This window comes from Gallinula chloropus, assembly GCF_964237585.1.
Source record: "Gallinula chloropus genome assembly, chromosome: 14".
Lineage (NCBI taxonomy): Eukaryota > Metazoa > Chordata > Aves > Gruiformes > Rallidae > Gallinula > Gallinula chloropus.
Window position 1 is genome coordinate 3,883,229 of NC_140099.1, and position 23,320 is coordinate 3,906,548.

Consider the following 23,320-nt stretch of genomic DNA (forward strand, 5'->3'; position numbering starts at 1 on the left):
GTGGAAGTAGAGAGCTCTAGGCAGCAGCAGCGTAGGTGCTGGGGAGCCCTGTAAGGCCAGCCTTGCAGTCCACAATGCCTCCAGACAGCTAACTGAGAAGGAAAGCCAATAAATATTAAGAGAGAGTCCAAGAGCAACTTGATCAATACCTGTTCTCAGCTGGGAGAGAGGTTCAGAGTGACCCTCTCCTTTAGCTGCGGTGATGGGTTACTCTGGCATCTGACTGTCACTCGGTATCTCCCACTAGGAAAAGCCACTTGGGCCACCACACACTCCTAAGGACCCTCTTTCTCAGATGTCCCTGCAGACAAGACTGCGGGTGAGAAACTGCTCTGACAGCAAGAGCAGCCTATTCCCCCATTTTCCTGAGAGCTCAACACCTTTTCACCAACACACAAGGCTGTAGTTTAGAGAAAAGACAAAGACCTGGAAGCCACCATTGGAATAATGCATTTGGCACATTGGAATAATGTGTTTGGCACACGGCTGCTCTCAGCCACAGGATTCACCATGAATCCCTCTAATAGCCCCTCTTGAGGCCACAGGCTCTGCAAGAGACCAGGTTGTGCCCTAGATATCACTTGCCCAGGAGGATCCATGGCCCCAGAAATCCCCGAAAGGATGCAACATGCTCTGCTCCATGGTGTTTGTGTACATAATCCAAGCTCACAGAGTAAATCCATCCCTGCAGCACTGATTGTCAACAAGCACTGTGAAGAGGGTCCTGCACAGCAAAGCGCAGGGGTACCAGAAGGCAGGAAATCTGTACAGGTTAGAGATTGGGCTCCAAGAGATACAGCTTGGGGTGCTTAACCTGATGATTGGCATTCATTCCTTTGGAATATGAAATTAAGCAATCCCAGTTTGGGAGAGAGAACAACTAGACCAAAAACTCTTTTTAATTATTTACTGCCTGGCTGTTAACAGTGTGAGGAATAGTAATAAAGAGCTAATTTTAATATTCATTAAAGAACACCGTTAAGGTTGATACCCTCTCACAGTCTGATATTCCTGTTAAATACGAAAACAAACAGGCTGATCTTCCGCAGCCTGCACAGAAAAGACTAAATACATAAGACTTCCCTAGAAGCCAAGAGTGATGAAAAGCTCTTGGTCATAATGAAAGAACCATTTCCAAAAGCATCTACTGTCTGCTTAAAAAAAAGGGGGAGTGTAGATATCTGAAACCAAATTCTGAAGACCATCAGTGTGCCTCATCAGCTCCATGCTGCAGACCCACTGCTCCCTCTTTTCCTCCCTTACCCCCTTTCTTAGGATGTTCATGAAGAGCAGCTTTAACCCAGCAAGACCCAAGGATGGCATCCACAGGACTGCAGCTTTCCTGTTTGTGGTTGGGACAGAGGTGTCCATCAGTCCTCCATGACCCAGGTAACTTCCAGCCACATTTACAGCACGATTTAGTGATTACAGGTCACGTGGCTCAAATTCAGTCCTGAACACAATCACCTGAAGAGCTGTTCATGTCACTTAGGGATCAGAAGTCAGAGTTAGGCTTATTTAAAACTGAAAATATCAAATTCAGTTCTCCTTCCCATAATCTCCTGCCTGCTGTCCTCTTCAGTCTTATTTGAAAAGCCTGTGGGGGTGGTGGGAAGGGAGGAAAGCGATTTGGGAGCCTTTCATCCATAAAATTATGGCTGGCTTTTTAGTACAGCATTTCACAGCACATGGCACAGTAACATCTTGAGATTCCTGGCACAAAGAAACAAGGTTTGAGATTATATCTATCTTTAATAGCAATGACGCAAAGGCAGATGGTTCTCAAAGCAAAGGCTTAAGGCTAAACACTCCCTTTGAAGGGTCCTGCTACCAGAAACAAAACATGGGGGGAGCAAAATATGCCTTGCCACAGCAACAGAGCCTGATTGCCTTCTAATACACAGCATTTCACCCGGGAGATTTCCACTTATTCCAAGGAGATTAATCTCACGAATGAGGGAACTGGAAACAGAAGAGGAAAGGTTAGATTTTTCTTTGGGATTTGGGGAGTTTTGCTTTAGCTGTGGGAAACAAAGACAACCGAGAACACAATGAGCAGATTAGCAACTAAATCAAATCAATCAATACCAGAAAAACAAGAGGTTTGGATAACACTGTCAGGGTGCATGTTAGCTGCTTACCTGCAAAACTTGCCTTGCCATTGTTTCTTTTTAAGGAGCCACCCAAGCTGAGGTTGTGCTCACGACCTCCAGTTCTCATAGAGGGCTCACCTTCTTCCTCAGCGATGGGAGGAAGCCGATCAAGTGGCTGGAGGTCTTCATTCATCCAGTAGGATCCATTGGCTGTCAAAGACCTGGTGCTTTCAACACACTGCTCTGGTAAACTGCTGGTAACATTAACCCGTTTTTGCCTCTGCGAACCCACATCAGTGTCATGAGGGAGGTTTTGTGAAGGAAGATCGGGACCCCCAACGTAACCATCTTCTCTAGGATACAAGTATTCCTCATCCCAGAGTTCATCATCTGATTCCTCAGAATAATCCTCATAAACTCCTCCATTATTCTCCAAGTCCTGGTTCCTCTCTTCTTCTGACTTACGACCCACTCCACTCAAGTTCAGCAGTGAAGCAGATATAGAGTCTCCTGCTTGCTGGATAGCTTCATATATTTGAGACATCCAAGAAGACAGTGGCTGAAGGAAATTCTGAGCAGCCTCAGAAGCCATGTTTAATACTATGCCAGTATCTGGTGATCCGTTGTTCAGCTTTGCCAGCGTGTCACTTATAATTCAGGGAGCTACAGAATAAGCATCATAAGAGATTACTGTAAATTGCTTGTCCATCAACACCTGTCGACACACTAGCTACGTAAGATGTCTAGAATTGAGAGGAGAAATGGAAAAAGGACTTCTACCCATTGAGAATACTACCCGAAATCCAGAATGATGGACAAATTACACATATTCCTGCAGAGATCTGGAAAGCCTTCATTCAATTGCTAAACTTTACATAAAAATAAAAGCATAGAACATGGGAGCAGAAGTACCTTTTCTGATGTGCACACATTCTGGTGGCAGCTGTCAGCAGACCTGGTAAAAAAAGTACAAAACAACCTGCAGTCAAAAATCTCAAACAACCTCCTGGCCCTGACTTCCATCACACCTTCAGCATCAGGTGATGGGTGAAGAATTCAGGCAGAATTATTTTTTTGATTGATTGATGCAAGAGGCCTAAAAGCAGGCTGAACCAGCACATGGCAGACAACCATCTCCAATGCTCCAGAAAGGCTCTGAAGAAGCCCTCCCTACACATAGAGAAACACAACCTAAAGTGGTTTTGACCTTCACAGAAATAAAACCAAACCAAAACAAGACACAAGAGGTGGAATACTGTAGATACGAAATTATTTGGAACAGGAGCAAGTTAACTAAAGCACTGGTATCACATCAATATGGTATGTTCTCAAAACTCATCTAAACTCTAAATAAAATTCTAATTTGCAGAAAGTTTAGGTGCTTTTTTTCCATGATATACATCTTCCCACGTTATCACAAGACAGATATTCTTTTAGGAACTCTGAGAAGAAGGAAAAATCTATAGATAGGATGATGAGGTTAGAAAGAATTACGTAGTTGCAGATTTTTAGGCCAAAAGACAACTAAAAAGAAGTGAAAAGAAACTTCAAAATTAATATCAGCGTCTTGCTGAATTTAGAGGTCTAGGACCAATGAAACTATAAAAGGGCAAATACAATATAAGCAGCAAAAAGAGAAGCTCAGCGGCAGCGTGTATTACCTTGTGAAATGATCTCCACCGAAACACAGTGGAAATCCCAGTGGTTTGGATTTTCAAATGGAGCATGGATGAAGAGATCCCACCTGACTTAGGGAGCAGCTTCTTTACATAGGAGAGCAGTGACTTAAGAGGTCTTTACCTTTTGAAACACCTATAAGGAATACTTTTGTTCAGTGGTGCTGACTTCCAGCGCACACCCTTCCACCTGGTTTGTAAAAAGCTTCGGTGCATGCTAAGAATTACAGCCCTTACAAGGGCAGTCAGTGAATGTCGGTTACTAGAGACATATAAAACCTGAGAGCTGATACAAACTCTTTGGGCTCAGGACACACACACTGTTCCAGTACCCATCTGTCAACTCCCAGCCCCTGGCTCGCTCACTGGGACCCAGGTAACGCTCCCTGCCACACATTAAATCTTTGGCGAAGAACAGCATCACGGCGTAAACTCCCAAGCGAGCTGTTCCCTTCATCAGCCTCCCCTCCTCCCAGCCCTGCCCTTGCCAAAGGTTCTCAAAGTGCAACTGACTTTCTCATAGACCTAAAATGACTCCAAAAATTTTCAGCAGATTTAATGCAGATTTGCTACTGGTAAATCACAGCCCCAGTGAAGTCACTGGGAAGAGATGGTACTTGTAACAGTGAGATGCTCCCAGGCATGGAAAGAGATAAATTTGGGTGGCTAAGTACCAGATACATTTTTAATTTGTCATTTATTTACAGGCCACAGGAAACAAATCGCTGATCTCTGATGAAAGAACTTCATAACGCTCTGTCTCCCTCTCAGCAGCAAGATACATGACAGCAGTAGCCCTTGGAGGGATGCAGGCATCCAGGAGTGATAGCTAACCAATGCAGCTAAAACATATGGGTGCTAAAATGAAGCGATGATCTGTTCTAAAAATCAACAGAACATAGACTTGTGATATTTGCATAGGGAATAATTAGCTCCTCTTGTTATTAAATTTCAGAGCTAAACCCAATTGGTCCAACAGAGCCAGCCCACTTCTCCCGGATGCTGTGGCTGACTGCACCATAGCTCAGGCAAACGTCACAGCGCTGCACAAGAGACTCTGCATTAGGGAGGTTGGTATCACAGCCATAAAGACAGAGGGAATTTTTCAAGGTGAGGCTTTACTTCAGCCATGGAGTTAAAGCAGTGATCTACAGTCACCTGCCAGGCTTGGATGTGGTCACCCAGTCATCCAAAGAGGCATATGAGACTTGAACACCCGTTTTTCATGTACCAAGCAGTTGCCTCAATCATCTTGCTGGGAGGGCATCATGACATATGCACATATAGATATATATAGAGAGAGGTATAGATATATATACACACAGCTACAATCCTACCCAAGACCTGGCAATTTGTCTGGATTAAAGCCAGAGAACAAAAGCTTTCTGATTTCAGTTTATAGACAATGGATAGACTCACCCAGAAGACATGAACCCTCTTTGCAGTAACACCTGCAACACACCTGTACAACTCACAATCCCGCGTGAATCCCTACAGGCAAAAGCAACACGATTTCCAGGGTGCCTGACTCTGTTGAGCCTGTGCTTGTCTTTTCCTCCTGTCTCCTCCCAAAGGCTCCGCAGTCAGCAATATGCTGAACAACTGGAGTTCAAGTGAATTATAAATGGCTTATTTTTGGTCTTGCAGCAGATGGAGAAAACGTGTAACAAGCTGCAGACAAGTTTAGGCGGGCAACATTTTTACAAACTCAACAGAGGATCAAAGGGGGCTGAGCTCCGTTAGAGGCTTGCTGTTTCCCAGGAGCTCTCTCCCTTAATTAGCAGGCACTGGTCTAACAGGGTGTTTATGATATCTTTCACAACATGGCCTTTTCAACATCGCAGATTTTTACTTTTGAATTCTCTAACAATTTTAACTTGCATTTTGGGGGAAAAAGAAAAAGGCAAAAGAACTGAGAAGAGCATTTAAAATGTGTGGGAAAGAAAAATCTATTTCTTTTGAAAAGCATTCATCAAAAGAGAGGAAAAAACCAGTTTAGCAAATTCATTTCAAGTCCCATCTTCTAAAACTAACCACAAGAATTTTCACACCAAATCGCATGCTTAACTCAAAGTTGGGTGTTGCTATTTTTTTTTATCTCTGGGAAAATCAGATAGCTAAAAGGATCAATGTTAAGCCTCTCACAGAAACCATCATAACCTTTACTACAATCTATATTCCCTCATCTTGATAGGATCGTTATTCCCGAGGAGCATTCCCATTGAGAGGTGCAATTACTCTATGGCTAAAAAAAAAAGACAGCTATGAGCAGAATCTCAAACGCTGCCACAATGCAGAGGTTTGTAATATTAGCAAAGTGTCTTTCAATCTTCTTGATATGCAGACTCCTAAAACCTGTCATCAAATGTGCATTTCTTACAACGATTTCCCTTATTCAAGCTGTTGTGGAGCACAGGCACAGATCCTTCTCTTCAGTCGCTTTCTGTGAAGGCCCTTGCAAAAAAGTTTTCTACCAAACTGCTCCCTTGCAGAGAAGCTTGTAGGTCACAGATTCAAAACATCTTCCCAGCACTTAACAACTGAATAAATTTCAGGTGAGTGCTTATTTCTGAAACACTGGAAGAGGAAGAAATCCACAGCCTCACCTCTCTGCCTGGGAATCTGCTGTCCCATGTAGAGATACAAGAAAAGGAAATCAACACCCAGCTTCCAAAGATCAGAAGACATCTCTGTCACATCACTGTTTTAGAAAGATGCCCTTCTTTTGCCACTGCCAAGAAAATTGTACCAAAAAGATTTTTTTAGCTGTTTTGGGCAAGTTGCTGAATCCATCTGTCCACAACCAAAACTCTGAGCATTGTGGTGGGCACTGGTTTAGACAATCACACTAGAGGTACCCAGAGGAATGATTCCTGCCTCCCCCACTTCTCAGACCTTTTAATTAAGCCACTGATAATGATTTAACTTTATTCCCTGATCTCATACAGAGCATCGGTCCCTCATGCCCATCTGTAGATCATATCCATGGACATCAGGTTTACTGATGTGAACACCCAGGAAAAGCATTGTTATGGGCCTGGCATGAAGCTTTTCTCCAAGCTTAGGAGGAAAGACCCAAAACAAGATGTGAATCTAAGCTGATGCCCAGAATATCAAGAGTCTGCACAAAAGGCAAGGCCATTTTGCTGTTCATGAGAGGAGGAAGTGAGGAAGGTTTGGAGGAGTAAGATAATTTAATAACCCTTTTTAAGCTACTGAAAACTATAATGAGTCTGATCCTCCCTTCTAGACTGGAGCCCAATTAACACACATGTAAAGCAGGGGAGGGGAGGCTAGGAACGTACTCCACTGAACACAGGCACAGCGGCACTGGGCCAAGAAATCCTCTGTCCTAGTTCTGGTATCTGGACTCTTCTCTCCTTCTGCAGTTGTAAGAATCACATTTAATAAGATGCTAGCAAAGCCCTTCCATCCTCACTTTGAAGGATAACCAAACATTGCTACAATGAAACCACATTTCCAGTTAAAATTGTCACCGTCCCAAAACCAGCCTGTGCACTCAAAGCTGCTCAGTGGAGCAGAGTGTCTTACAGAATAGTTATGAGGAAAGCTCACAGTCTGCGCCCGAGGTTCACATCAACTGCAGGCATCACTACTGACCAAGTCTCCCTAAGGCCATACAAAACAGAAATAGAGAACATCGTGGTACCTCTTTGGCCTATGTGCTATAAAGTGCTATTTATGTAGCTGAATTTAACGCAACAGAAGAGAAGACAGAGGCACTTTCCAAGTGATTATGTGCTCTGTAATAATAGTTTTCAGCTGGTGATTCAGAAACTCCAGGGCATACAACGAAGATCTAATGGTTTATGCCAATAAGCTTACACACATCTCATTGGAAACATTCACGGGTTACAAATCAACAAGGCAATAAACACACTGCTGCAGCACATCGGGCCTGCAAGCCCCAAAAGGGTGAAGTGAAAACAACGATGAGATCAGCCGGTGCGACGCACGCTGCTGCACGGGGCTCAGCCTACGCAGAGGAAGCCTGCAGACTTACTCCTCACTCCTGAATCACGTCTTTGCAGGCAGCTTGCTACTAGCGATGCTGTGCCAAATCAGTTGTAAAAATTGATACCCAAGTGACAGAAGTGGTTTTGATCAGGATATTTAGCCCCACGGTGTCTCTTTTCTTCCTATTCTGTTGTTGCATGTTCTCCTTTTGTCAAAAATAATGGCAACAATCACTGATCCTCACAGTTTTAGTGGGATCAGGAGAAGAGGACAGGGACAGAAAAAAAAAAAGGAATTATGCAAATTTGACATTTATCACTGAAAACTGTGGAGCCTTTTTCAAAAAGCCCAGGTGTCTCCACCATATAGAGTATATGGTGATTAATTCAGGCATAAAAAAAATGCTCCCGGAAGACCAGCATCCAAGGACTGTGCTCAAAAGCTCCACCAGCAACAGGGCTGAGAAGCTGATGGCTATTTCCTGTGCTGATCACTGCACTTGCTTAGACTGCCAGACCTCTGAACTCTGAAGTGTGTTCATTTCATCTAAGTCCACCACAGTCACAGAACAGGGAATCTGTGATTGCACATATAGATCCTATTGCCACCAAAATAACAACCCAAACTCGAGGGAATTTGCAGGAGACAGAAAATGCAAACACTTTCCTTGACCATAATATCTGGCCTGGATATACCAGAGAGCCAAACACTGCCTCTGCACTGGTGGCAAGTCCAGGGGCACTCCACTGAAGGCAGTCACATCCTCCAAATCAAAATAAGGTCCTTTGCATTTAAAGAGCCACTTGCCACCATAGGCAGAGAAACCTAACAGTTCTGTGCCAAGTGGCAGTACAAAAAAGCAGCAATGAATAACTTTAATTGTTTATACTTTTCAAAGAGGGCATAAAGTCACAGATCATTGGCGTATTAGAAAAACGGCATTAGTAGTGGCAACTGTGCTCTTTCAAGGTAAAGGAGTGAGAAACATCTGTAATTACTGGATTAGGGGACTGAAAGAAGAAACCTGCAGTCAGAAATTACAGAGCATTCTATAATTGAACTGCTGTCATGTGTCGGCTTGCATGAAGAAAGACGAGTCAAAAGGAAATCACAAGTTCAAAATGCTGGAGAAACACCAATTTACACCACCACTCGAACCCACCCACCTGTGCTGTCAAGCTGTTGTCATAGAGCAGACCCAATAGACCGAGTCCCCACTCCGCCTGCAATCATGCTACCCAGTCTGCAGCAAGTGAACAAGGCAGGGTCAATCAGAGCAATTACTTGCATAGAAATTAGCCGTGGGAGAACATGTCTAGCTGTTTAACACAATGAAGATATTTTAGAAACATTCTGAAGAGTCACCCAGTGACTGCTACTCCTCCTTCCCCCACACTCAACTCCATCGTTACAGACAGAGCCTATGCAAATGGCTCTGTGTGGACCACCACGGAGCAGTGCAGTGTGCTGTTTGGGAACCACAACCCTGAGGGGCTAATGCAGCAGATGATAATCCATTCCTGGTTATCCATCTTTGTGTGCACACACAGCTAAGTCCATACTTCCCACCTTTCATTTCTGCCAAGTCAGCCTCCAGTCCAGCTGGAAATGTTGGGAGGCTGAGGGGGTCACTGGGAAAATCAGATCTAATTTCAAAGGATTTAAAAGAATTCAGAGCCACAGATCTGAGCAGGCAGTTGTGCCTACCAGCTTAGGAACTGCTCCCACAGCTATTCTTACAACGTATTTAATTCAGCCTTTTTACAAACAAGGCTCTCCAATGTCTAGGGCAGGGATCAGTGGCAACAGTCACACTGTCTGATGTCCAGCTGCTCCTCCTATGAGCCTCCATAGAAGCAATGGAGAGGAAAACCAACTTAGAAGAGCAGCTTCATTTGGGCACGGAGAAATTTCACATCCAGAGCTCCTATCCCCCCTGCTGCTCCAAGAACCCTGCTGCTCAGCCCTGGCTGAGCTACCTACTCAACTAGGTGACATGAATGACCTCGGACTCATCTTCCATCTGCTGCTTACAGAGGAAAACAGAGCTACTGGGTACTTAGCATCAGGGTTACAAAGACCAACCACAACCATGTTTCTTTGCAGAAGGACATTCCTGGGCTTTCCATGACTTAACACACTGCTGGAGGAAACCAGTCTACTGTGCACACTAGACTAGTACTGTCACACTGCACTCACATTACATGTTTCCAAACATGAAGCTAAACCTCTGCTAGGATATGGTGGTCCCACACACCGCACGTGACAGATCCCCAAGGCCTGGCTAGGCCCAGGGCTGCCCTTACAAAGCAAGGCTGACATTCAGCCAGTGCTGCTACCATTTCTGCCTTTGTTGAGTGTTATAGGTGCTGATGCTTTCCTTAAAGCCTTGGCTACAGGAGATAAGTGGTTTATATAAGAACTGCATCTCCGTTTATTTATTTTAAGTGTGCTGTTAGGCCCGGAGGCTAGAGCAGTGGCTGTGCAGAACAGCTTGAGAACATGAACTGAAAGCACTCTAGAGGCTGGTAAGGCAGAAGGGAAAAATGAAAAAAAAAAGAAAGTGTTTCTCCATACCTCATGATGTTTAAGCTGATTTCATGTATCAGGAGTACACACTTAACTTCAGGGAGTGTTCAAGGCAAGGCACAACTGGAGTATTTTTGTATAAAGTCAGAGAACCACAGTTTTTTCATGGTCTCAGGTCACATCATTATAAAAAGATTATGGCATAGAACAAAAAAAGCCCTTATCTATTTTGAGTCGCTGAAGTACGTGGTTAGACACAGCTCCTTACACAAGGGTTTGCCCAGCACCGTCCTATGTTTCTGTGAAGTTCATTTCACCCACAAACTTTTGAAACAAAGGGTTCAGCAAGACTATAAACTCCGTACCCAAGAACACCATCACCACCTCTTGGTCCTGAAATTCACACTACAGGAAGGGACACCGAACCATCACAGCATCAAAAGGCCTCCCATGAGACTCTACTGGCATCTGCCAGGCCTCTGTTTGAGGGAAGGTCATCCTTTCTTGTGTGGGGGAAATTTCACCAATGCTATGAGGATCCATTCCAGCTGATTTCATTAAGGTGTGGTATTCAACCATTCCCTTGCTAAGGAATGCAACATGACCCACATCAAGGCTCCACATGGCTCCAGTCAGCTCAGGTCTGCTTCATGCTGCCACCACTTCCTTCTGGAATGAAGGGCACAGCCAAAGAAGTTTGAAATCGTGAATTTAACTCTGCACTACCCTCCTATCAGTTACATGTCTATCAGCTTCTCTGTCAAGCTTTGGAACCTGCTCTGAGCTCTCCCTTACAGAGCTGAGTCCATCCTCAATACAGGCAGGTTGTGTCCAGATGGGGTCCACCCCTTGTAGTGAATGGTCTCCTGCAGCTGAGTGAGAGGCAATCGGGGCAGCTCATTCTTGCTCAAGAGACCGGCTCGTCACTAAGGTCAATGAAGCAGTCAAGAACAGGACCCACAAAAGCCTCAAGTATCAAAACCACTATCCATTGTGTTCCCGTAAGTAAGAGGCTTTGTTCTGGGGTCTTCTGAAAGGTTTTCAATTAATTCTTCATTTCCACAGAGATCTTTGCCATATCTTGTTCCTTTCATAAGGACACAAACTGTGCAATTAAAATTAAATTAGGAACAAACCAGCCAGCTGTATCCTAGAGCATCCCTTTCATCCCGTCCCTTGCCTCGTTCCGAGGTCAGGCTCTATGCAGGAAAGCAAAACCAACAACCACAATGACGACTTTCACACTTTACAGTCCGTTGTCTGAATGTCAGCCTGTGCACCTGCAAAGCGCCGAGTAGACAGGTCTGCTTATGTTTCTATATCAACTCTCTCTTCTATTGGTAGACAACTCAAAACTCAACTAGATCCAAGGACAAGAGAAACTTCTCATGCACTGAAGCCAAACACACCTTCTCAGACTACAGCCTTCATTTACCTACGCTCTTCCAAATTGGGGTCCACCCTATTCCAGGTGTTGTAGCCATGCCAGAGAGACTGAAATGCCTTCTCTCCTATTTAGACAGTTACAAAGCTGACAGCCATGGCAGACTGACATGTTCTAACCACCTGCAATTCCAGATGTGAAGCAGCAAAAAGATTTTCCCAATTTGAAAGCTCTTAACTGTGAGGAAAAATCATTAATAGGCTACATGTTAAACAGAAGCAGCCTGTCAAGTCAGGATCTCAGCTTAATAAGCGACTCACCAGAAGAGGCTGAGAAGAAAAGTGAATGCTAACCAGCGAGTTACACTCACAATCCTCCTCCTTTCTACCCAGCAAGACTGGATTATAAATTTGAAGCAAACTCTTTGCTTGTCAACACTCCTCTTGGGACAGCTCCCTCAGCGGGCAACTGCCAGGCTAGAAACAGCCTTTCCTGGCTTCCCAGCCTGAGCTCAGGCTCCAGGTTTCCACATTCGCCATATGACATGCTATGTTAGCCCTGGGTTTAATCTATTCTCCCATGCTGCTGTCCTTTAGAAGCATTAGCATTTCCTACACGCATATTCCATATTGGCCTTACAAGTATCAAAAACGTTATGGTGAAATTTAAACTAAATTTAGAGAGGGTATTTTTAAACAGCTCTTAGCTCCAACTCGCCAAGCTGATTTTGTTGGAGCGGAAAAAGCAGGCTCCAACTTTAAGCCTCCATTGTAATTAATGATTACAACACATTCCTCTGCCGTATCAGATTTAGCACCTCATTAATGTGTGTGGTATTTTGCTTGTACGGCACAGCTGTAGTTAAAGTTGAATTAGTGTTTCCATTATAAACCCATGTTTTCAAAGGTTTATTACTCAGACACATAAGATTTAGTCTGAAAAGAAAATTGCCATCGAGTGTGTCAGCTGGGAACCAATTTTTTGCCCTTCAAAATTTGGAAGGAACAAAACACAAAAAAAAGCAAGCCACCTTGTTTATTAATAATTCACATTTTAAAAAGCATTGCAAATACATGTTTACATGATAGCCTGTGACAGCTCCATAGAATGTCAACACCCACACACTCCTGGGAGATGTGTCATCTTAAAAACTGAAATAAAAGCCACATTTTTAGACCACTTGATGGGAGGCAAAGAGAAGGGAAGAAAGGCTTAAAAATAATATCGACGAAGGAAACTTATTAAAAAAACCCAAAGCATAGTCTTTGTTTAGAAACATCAAAGTTAGGACGTTCAATGGTGATGGAGGTGGGTGGGAATAATCTCAAGTACCATTTGTACTTTTAACTTGTTGGAGCCATCAGCCTGTCCCTGGCTCACTAATGCAGCAGGGAGAAGTGGTCAGTCCTGCTGGCTTCCCATCACATGTGGCATCCAAGTACTGGACTGTCCATAAATCCTGGACTGCTAAGGTATGATCAGATCATGCCTTTTGCAACAGCCATGATGATCTCTGTGTACACCCAAAAAACCCACCCAGGGCCCCACACTTTGCAACTGTGCCCTTCTATATTAGCTTTAAGACTGAAACACTGAGAAGCACACATTTTAACTGGGAGGTTTCTGAGACCCCTTCCTGGCTGATTATTTCAACAATTACACGCTTATGACATGCAAATATGTGATGATATTACCCAATTCTCAGTTACCACCATTAACAAAATAGATGGATTTTTGATGGCTAAGAAACATTAACATGTTATTTTTGTAACACAGGAAAATTCCCAGTTATTTTGACTCCAGGACTCATGGGTTTATCCAAGACATAATGTTTCCAGACAAGAACAAACACATGAAAGAGCTTGTAATAGCTACTACAAGAAAACCAGGACAGCCATATCATTTGTGAGCAGAAAGGCAGTGTTGTTACTCAGAATTGCTCACATTTTGCTCTTCGCTGGATTAACAAAACACTCCCACAACAGACAGAGTGGGGAGTGTGTTTTTTCCCCAGTGTTGCTCTCCTTTTTACAATAGATTGCTCCAGACAGCAAAGATAATGGTAGCCTGGTAGCGACTGAATATCCATCTGATCAAGTTTTGGAGGTTACTATAGTCTAGCCAAACCCCTGCTGGTTTTTTCACAAATAGCCTGAGACACAACAAATGGGTCTATCTCTGTCCTCCCAGCAATCACAGCCTCAAGAAGATACCGTACATCAAAGGTGGTACAACACTGTGATACTTACCAAGGCCCTCATGAACTCTGGACTTTTCTTTGTAGTGTTTTCTTCCCCCTTGTTGTTGCAGGCATGAGAGCCCACTCTTTTCAAAGCAGAGCTTCTTGTTGATGAAGTGGAAGGGGACTGCTAGGAGGATAATGAAGATTCCAACTGCAGACAGAAACCCAGTGGCCTTAGGAATAACTAGGAACAGAAAGTCAGAAAGAAAACATCAGTGCAACTGGGAAAAACAGCCCAGAGAAAGAGATGTGGTTTAACCATGTGTATCCACGGCTCTGCTTCCCCATCCTCTCCCCAGAAGAAATAGCAAAGACACAGCAGAATTAGGACTTGTGTTAAAAAGATAACACATTCATGATGGACCATTCTACTGAGGACATCAGAAACATGGTCCATGGCACACCAAACCTGGTTCTGATTAAGGTCTTTGTTTCTGTCACATGATGAACTCCATCACAGGAGAGACTCTAACTGATGTTAAGAAACTTTCATATCAGGGCAGAATTCCATCAGCTTCAGTAGAAACACTTTCAATCTCTACTGCAGCAAGGATCCAGCTGAGAAAGGGCAGTTGGTCACAAACCATTTCTGCACAGCCTGTGGGGGGGATTAGCTTGGGGTGGGAGGGGCTGGAGAGGCCCCAACACCTCATTTGCAATTTGTGTATTTTCTCTGGAACTATCAGATTACACCGTGAGGGTACTCACTAACTTCATTACATTTACCAAGAACCAGATTAACATCTAGGCTACGATCCTCATTAAATTGTTACTTTACCCTTAAATAATAAGTACATTCCTGTACTACCTAATTACCATTCTTTGCTGCAAAGGACCAGCCCATAGCTCAGGTAATTCAGTTTAGCTCCCTCAGTGTCAAGGTTTGGCCACATATAGTGGGCACAGTGGATCTGCACCAGCTGAGAACCTTGTCCTATACGTCAACATCCCTATGTGGAACTGTGGGGAAAGTCTTGTTTCAATTTATCACATTCTGCCTGTGCCACTGGGTCTGCAACAAACCGCAGGCGCCAGCAAAAAGCTTTTAAAGCCATTTCACCTCTTTAACACATATCAAAATGCCAAAACAAGGGACAAACACTACATCCATCATCCGACGCGGATGGGAAGGGCACACACATCAAAAACTGTAAGTGCCATCTGGAAAAAAAAAAATAAAGGGGAGAAAAAAAATAAATATGATTTGGCTGGTTATTCTGGTAATTACTTCACCAGGAAGGGGTGAAGTTCAGTTCTTCATTTCAAGTCACAGACCCCATAAAAATGAAACAGCAGCAGCATCACTGACACACCAGGGATGCCTGTGATTGCAAAGCTACAGCTCACTGATGAGATGAGCAGGAGGGAAGGATGTAAACAGAGCCAGCCCTGCCGCTGAAACATCCCACTGGGAGTTTGCAAGACTTGACTCAGCAAAAGACTTAGGCTAGAAGAGCTACACTGACTCCAGTTACAGCCTTGACAGTGTCCATTAGGACTCTGATCTAGGGGATTAAAACTCCCTAAATTAATACAAAGCAACGTGCCTCAATTGGAAACAAAATTCACCAACGTATAGTAGCAGCCCACATGCAAAACAGAGTGTTTGGGATTGAACCCAGAGGAATACCAGTCTCCATAGGCTCTGACCATGCTCACTCCAGCCTAAGGAAGGGACAGAAATACACACTGAATTACAGCAGCTTAAAGGACAAGATCAAGTCCACATTTTCACTGCCTTCTTCTGCATGGGCTTAGTCACTTCTGTGTCCCCCTGTGCTGCACCAGCACTAAGCAGCATCCATGAACACAGTGGGTGTCCTTGCCAGGACTGAAATTTAGTGCCACAGCTTCCCTGGAAAATTTGGCAGGCACACACCACCGCTATCTTGCCCTCACAACTCAACCCAGGGAGCAGGGCTGGGGACGTGAGAGTGGCTGAGTGATACATCTAGTCTGGCTATTTTCAGCTGCTGAAGTCACCATTAAGTGGCTGCTGGAGCCAAGTATAAATCAAAGGAGCTGTGTATAAATCCAAGTATCCGTAACCCCAAAATACACACGACTGCCTGGCTGGATCCCATCACTGACTCCTTTTCTAGAGTACAGCACAGGCAAGGAGAAGGATGATGGTCCCTGCTTCACATTAAAACACTTGGGATCGCCACATCCCAGCACACAAGTATGTGTGTCTGTGTGTGCATCTGCACAAGCTGGAGCAGGTGTGTAGCCAGTTGTGGTTTTGGAGGCTCTATTGTGAGTGATTTCATTGCAGAGGGTGTGGGACAAGGGGCTGCAAGGACACCATAATTAATATTTATCATGCTCTTTTATAAATATCTCCCCTCTGAGCCCAAAGAGATGCCACAGTTTCTCAGACATAGCACAAGCAAGGTACTGGTATATTTTTTTTAACATAAATTGCCCAACACATGCTCTGATACACTAAACAACGGCCAGCTGCAGAAATCCTCAGAGCACCCCTTTCTCCAATAGATCTGCATGGTACCTTGCAAAATCCCAGAGGAAAAAGCAGACCCTTGACTGGACCAGGCATCCTGAAAGAATGTTTGGAGACAATCACAGAATCGTAGGGGTTGGACGGGACCTCAAGAGATCATTGAGTCCAACCCCCAAAGTATCATCTGCTTTCCACTTGCTCTAGGGGATCTCAGGCAGGCAGAAGAGCATTATTGCCCTCCTATTCTTCTTGTCAGCTACAGAGGAATGAGAAAGTAGTCATGCAGTGGTGTAGGACTTGGGACAACTGTTCAGGCTCCCCCTACTCCTTGGGAGCAGAGATGTAAAAGACACCTCCTGTCAAAGCTCACAAAGTCCAGCAGCAGCTTCTAGGATGATGCTTTCAAAGCCAAACACTAGCAGTTGTGTCCACACAGAGGCAGAAGTTTTGGGAGCACAGGTAAGAGGAAAACAAACCCGTCCCTGTACATTCTGAACAGCAAAGACTATCAGCCAGCTACCAACGAGGGCTGAGATCCCTGCACCACCTCTCCCTTCACTGTAGGCACTAAGCAAAGAGGAAAGGTGCTCCAGAAGGATGGCTACAGGAACTGACACCCCCTGCACAGATGGGTCTCACAGCAAACCACAGAGCCCCTCCCCAAAGGAGTGTCTACCCAAATGCAAGGTGGTGGCTGAGGCTTCTGCAGCACAAGGTAAAGGAGCTCGAGCATCCTGTCCCACAGCTTTAAGCAGAAGTTTCCTCTTCCCTCCCCCACATTAGCAGTGCCAGATACTAGAGGTTTGTGCCACAGTGCCTCTGAGGGAGGGCGATGATTTTGCACCTGAGCACTGTCTCACATACGTGGGTAGAAACCTCACAGTCTGTGCACCTGGCTGCAGTTGGAAGCTCACATCCCTCTGCGAGGGAGGCATGCTGGCTCTCTGCTCCGCCGGCACCACGGAAAACATGCTGCACCTGCGTTCAGTCCTGACCACGTGGCCCAGCTCTCCTTCCGACTCTCAGCTGAACCCTCAAGCTTTCTCTGCAGCCTTCAAACTCCAGGCTAAGACTACACCTGGGAAATGATTCTAAAACTGACCTGGAATAGAGCTCTGCTCTGGGTTCTGGTGGAATGTCTGGGCCTGGGAGGGTGCTGAGGAGGAGAAATGCACATACGTCACATGTCCCAGCATTGCTGTTGTATGCCAGAGTGCCTCACACAAGTAAAATGTCCAGCCCTGTGGCTATACATGACAGACTGTACCTGAGGGCAAGAAAAGGAGATGTAGGGAGGCATTCAACTGTTGGTTCAAACCCTGGGCACCCAGGTCCAGGGACGGAGCTGGCTGCCACGTGCTTTGGGATGTGAAAGGTCCATTCATCCAGAACCCTCTCCTACTCAACCATTCTTAAGTTGAGAAATCCCCACCATAGATGCTTTTATGCAATGCCAGAGTGGATCCACACACTCTATTTCCCCAGGTGAAAACACAAGCCAAGAAACAGTATTTATGCTCCTGGCAGGCGTAACTGCACACACTCTGCTGAGTACAGTGCTTAAGAACAAATGAGACGTGCAGAGAGAATGGCCCCAAGCTAGGCAAGAGGAGATCAGAGGTGAGAGGGAAATGAACAGAAGGCACCTGACAGAGGACATGGGGAGCCTGCTCCAACCTCTCCCTCAAAGCTACATCCACACTGCAAGATGACTTCAGGGGAGAGCCTGTCTGGAAGAGCAGGAGAGAAGTACTGATACGTGCATTGAATCTCACTGGTTATTTGGCTTGTAGCAGGTCTCTCACTAGCATACTTGGCCGCTCCAGACAGACCAGGAGAATGAATGGATGAAGTGTCACAACAGATTCACTTGAGAGTGAATCTGCAATTAAGAAAACCTTAATCCATTCAGCTTTACAAGGGTTAAACTTTGCATAAAACCCTATTCCAGACAACAGCTCTTTAATTCCATTTGATACCAAGCTTCCTGCAAAAGGAATGTTTACTGGTACTTTTTAATTACGAAAAAAACCATAAATTGTCTGTTTTACTGTCTGTGCTAATTACATTTCATTATATATCTGGAGTAAGCTATGATTTTCCTGCTGGTTCCCATGACATTTTTCATTATCAACCACTAATTGTCTAGCATGCACACTACATTGTGAACCAAGTAGGCTGATGCGTGGGCAGAAGTTCTAGCAAAAGCTGCAAGGCAGTAGAAGTGCACGTTATTATTATTACTATTATGATGTATTAGAAAGTTTCCACCTACTTGCATACTTACATATCCTCATCCCTATCAGCAGTGTCACAGCGCAGCGAAGCACAGGAGTCTGTCTGTAACAAGCCTCACGCTTAGCAATAATCAGCAACTACTGAAGGAAGAGTTATGTGGGGTGAAATGATGGCAGCAGCCCCCCCTGAAAGGACAAGTTCCCTGCTGGGTGCAATAGAACCCCCCTGCCAAAGCAGGTTCCCTAAGACGGGTCACACAGGGATGTGTCCAGACAGGTCTTGAATATCTCCGGGGAAGGAAACTCCACACCCCCCTGGGCAGCCTGTCCCAGGGCTCTGTCAACCTCACTGTGAAAAAGTTCTTCTGCATATTGGTGTGGAACTCCTTGTGCTCCAACTTGAGGCCATTGCCCCTTCCCCTGTCTCCACAGACCATTGAAAAGAGGCTGCCCATTTCCCCTGTGTCCCACACTTGAGATATTTGAAGCACCAAGGTTTGTCAGTCACTTCCTCTACTCAGTGCCCTAAGCAGCTGGGTACAAGGATCTTGTTGCTGTGTCTACTCCCAAGCTGAGGCTGAGGGTATGAAGGAAAATGGTGTCGTGTGTGGATTCCTAAAGGAACAGGATAACTAACGGGATCTTTCCGAGAGAGCAAGACAGCAAAAAGGTAAAGGGTTTCCATGAGCCACAGCTAACACTGTTCCCATTACAGCAAACCCTCTAACAGATCTGTATCTATGCAAGCTCAGAAAGAGCCACAAAAGGGTAAAGCAGCATTTAGAAGTGCAGGGCGAGGGCAACTGTAGGCACCAGCTCTTCATCCAGCAAACTGCTAGAATAAGGAGCACATGACCGCTGCTCCCTGGATCATCTTTATCAGCATCGGACAGGTGGCAATTCTATTCATGTGCACCACACACAAAATACACAAACACTTCAGAAATAAATGTGTGTTTTCACAGGATTGCAGCTCTCTCCTGATATCTATTTCAAAGGAGACAAAGCCCGACCCTTCCTAACAGCACTGCGAGGGAACAGTTGTATAACTCCTCCTCTTCTCCTCAAGGTGATCCACAAATACATTATCACAAATGCAATCAGACCACGTTTGGCACTGTAGCAGAAGGGTGAAATTCCCACCCAAGGCAGGAGGACTTGCCCTGCATTGAGGCTCAGTTTCACACACTTTATTTTTGTGTGCTGATTTACAGATAGCAAGAATGAGAAAGTTCTCCAGTCCTTTTATATAAGGAATATGAAGGACTGAAAGGCACTTTTGGCCTGACTACACTTCTATTAACTTTGACTGCAAAATTGTACCGATCAAAGGGTGGGAAAATGGGCCCATCAATAGCTGCTTCTGATTCAGAGGTCACTTTTGAAGATTTAAGCATGCCATTTCAAAGGTCTCAGAGACAGTACAGCAACTTCATCTCCCTTTCTTATATGACCCACATAACCACAGTACCTAAACACCTTGCAGGCTTCAGTGCGTTTATCCCCCCAGCTACTTTGTGAAGGAGTGAAATGCCAACACAACTGCTCCACAGAAGGGAAGGTGAGGCACAGACACAATGCAAAACCCAAAAGAAAATTAGACCCAAAAGAACAATCAAGAAAGATCCCGTCCCTCTACAGAGGCACATTTCACCCCAAGGCTGAGGCTCCCAAATAGAACATCTACAGCACCTTCCTAGAGATGACACCACAGTGACAGCTGCAGGCCTTCAAGCATCTCAGTCACATCATCTCACCTGAAAGCCACAGGACTGGCACTTCTTCCCCCAAGGCCTGATTCTTCTTAGGGATGCAATCCAGTAGAGATGCCCAACACCCCATAGCAACACTGAGGTCAAGGGAAGGCACATCAGGGGACACAGAGGTGGTGGCATCAAGCAAAGACACTCATCTAAGAAATGGAAAGCCTGAGAAATTTGCCTTTAAATCCACATTTTCCTTTTCCCAATACCATGGCCCAGGTGCATAACTAGAAGAGGGCATCCTCTACCCTTTGGGCTGAGCTTGGCTCACTGTGCAGCCCGTTTTGAGGCCAAGCAGTAGGGCCAGCACTAGTACATCTCACTCTTTCACCCTGTGTACTGAGGTTCAAAAAGGTCAAGCGCAGATTTGAGTTCTTAGGACACAGTCTGGGCTTCACTGAGAACTTGCCATAGATAAACGACCAAGACATAAACAGCAGGAGGGCAAACCTTAGAGCATCCAGCAGCTCACCAGTGAGAGCCCTAAGCCAGCAACAAGGAGGCTCAAGTTCAAGAAGGCTTTGCCTGAGGGCAGACTTGCCACCTTACAAGGGGTGCTATATAGGACCCTGTGGCAGCACTGTCTTCCCAGCAACAGAAATCCCACCCTGGCCTTGAGCAGTACTCCTGCCACCTGCCACCAAGCACCTATGTTCCTGTGAAATATTCTTCCTTCAATAAAAGCAGTTTCCAATTAGAAAAGATGAAGTATTAGTTTTGCTGGATGTGTTTCAAATGACTGTGGAGCACTAGTTCAACAGCAAGTACACAGTGTTTGCAAACGATGATGCCTGATGTTCTGCATCCAGAAGAGTCCTGGCTCTCACCCTGCTCCCCTGTCTGTAAGCACACACACTACAGATATGTATGAAGGAAGGGAACAGAGCCTGTCCTAACAGACAGGGGAGCATTCACACTGCCTAATGAAGGTGACTCAAGTAACAACCTAGGCCTCTAAAGGGTGATTCAGAGACTAATTGTCAATCTTAGTAACAATCTTAGAAAAGGCTCCAATTCAGCATGGCATTTAAAATTAATTGAAATTAACAGGGCCAGGGAGACTGACAATTTGAGCAGCACAGCACTTGAATTGCCATTCATGAACGGAAAGGTGGTCCCCTCCGTGTCAGGGCTGAAGAGGTTTAATGGGGATGGCACAAAGAACCTTGCTGTACCCATCCAGACCTTGGCCCTACTCTACTACCACCGGTCCCTGCCAAGTTTGTTCTCAGAGCTGGGCCAACAGCTGAGAAAACTGAAGTGAAAACCACAGCCTGCACAACTACTTGCATAAGTCCTTCTCCAGAGCAGCAAAGAAAAATTAGAACTGGGCAGAAAATTACTTTCCTAGTCCACAGCCTAGGAGAAACCCTTACACTGAAGGCTTTACTCTGTCATTTCTTCTATCTTAACACTCACCCTGATCTCTGAGCCTTGCTCAAAATTATCAGTTCTGCATGCTGGAACTGTTTTCTGTTGTAAAAACAGCCATCACACAAAGTAGTGAGGGGACTAACCTCGTGGTCAACAACTTCACCAAAGACATGGGAAAGCAAGAAAAAGGCTGTAGTGATAATTATCTGTACAATTGCAAGAAAGAAGCTAGTTCCTAAAAGCCAGTCTCCTGCTGCTTAGAGTTCTCATGTTGGGAGATGTGACCTGTATTTAAATGCAAGTCTGAATCAAGCAGGACAGACTTAAACTTACTCCTTCCTTTGATTGCCTGACCTCCAGAAACCTACTGCACTAGCAAGGGATAGCTGGTTTCTCTCTCCATCACCACGCTCTACTCAGAGAGGAATTCCATCCTGAATAAGGACACCACTTAGGTCCAGGTAAGTTTTTTCAAGATGATGCATTTCTTAGAAAAAGGTTATAATTTAAATGGAATTTAATTGCCTGACAAGAGCACATTTTCTCAGGAGATTCTCAGCCCACTCTTACTGTAGTAGGTTTGTCTTCAGTCATGTCCCAGGCTTGTTTTCAGTCGCAGTACAACGGAGTTCATAACCGGATACATTTTGTCATAGCTGACACCACCACTGCCTTACTGGTAGAAAGGGAAGAGCAGAGCTATCAGTCTGCCACCTTTCTTGAATGCTGAAGTCACGCTTTTTTTTTTCCCCCTTTTCCTTAAAGACAACTTCTTTGTTGCCATGGTATCACTAATGCAGTATTTTGAGGCAGGGAAAGCAGATAACCATGCATCATCACAGTGACACATCTATCAACTGCCACCCTCTCAAAAAGGGTAAATAAGTAAGGATGCCAGTGTAGACTTTTAAAGGCTCCTCCACCCTTTTTAATTTCTCCCTCTCACACACAAATTGCTGTCTACAAAGGCTAGGACTTCGGCTTATGACAGAGGAGGCCAGAGTCAGTCTCAGCAGTGTCTAGGTCTATGTTTTAATCCTTTCTCTTCTCCCCATGCTACATGACACCAGCTGAGGCACACACAAGAGAACCAAAGCACCTGCGTGTTCAGGAAATGCCAGCCTGGCTCCCCATGTTAAACCATACGGTGAGTGCTTTGTAATTCTTGCTTCTGCAATGATCTCCTCCTGAGCTAACGAGGTATCTACTGCTGAGCACACACACATTTACCTCCACAGTAAGAGAAGCCAGAAAGGGCACTCTGATGGTGTCTCCCGCTTACCACCTTCAACTCATCAGATGTGGTCATCACCTTTGTAGTATGTATTTCTTATCACCACTATAATTACTTTAAAGATACTTTGCTAACTTAGTAAAACAAGGCTTTGCACTCAGCACAGTGACATTTCCCTCCCTGACCATGCATATGAGAACACCGCATCAGGCCCCTTCCAAAATTTCAGAGGAAGCTCTGCACGCTGCTGGTGCAACCCTGTTATCCCAGGAAAACCAAGGAGCAACTGTAATGAGAGATGCCTGTGTCACAACACCACCCCTGACTCTGAGTCCAGGTGGCTGAACAG

The 23,320-nt window shown here is 45.0% G+C and overlaps 1 protein-coding gene across 1 annotated transcript in view; it reads right to left on the reverse strand.

The window, feature by feature from the left end:
• The window catches only part of SYT16 (synaptotagmin 16), a gene marked incomplete at both ends in the record, with an annotated part of 36,026 nt that extends 33,341 nt beyond the window's left edge, over positions 1-2,685 (reverse strand). The window contains one exon of the mRNA XM_084270593.1: positions 2,142-2,685. Within this exon, the coding sequence (XP_084126719.1) occupies positions 2,142-2,685 (544 nt within the window). The remainder of the gene's footprint in view (positions 1-2,141) is intronic.
• Positions 2,686-23,320: the final 20,635 nt, after the last annotated feature.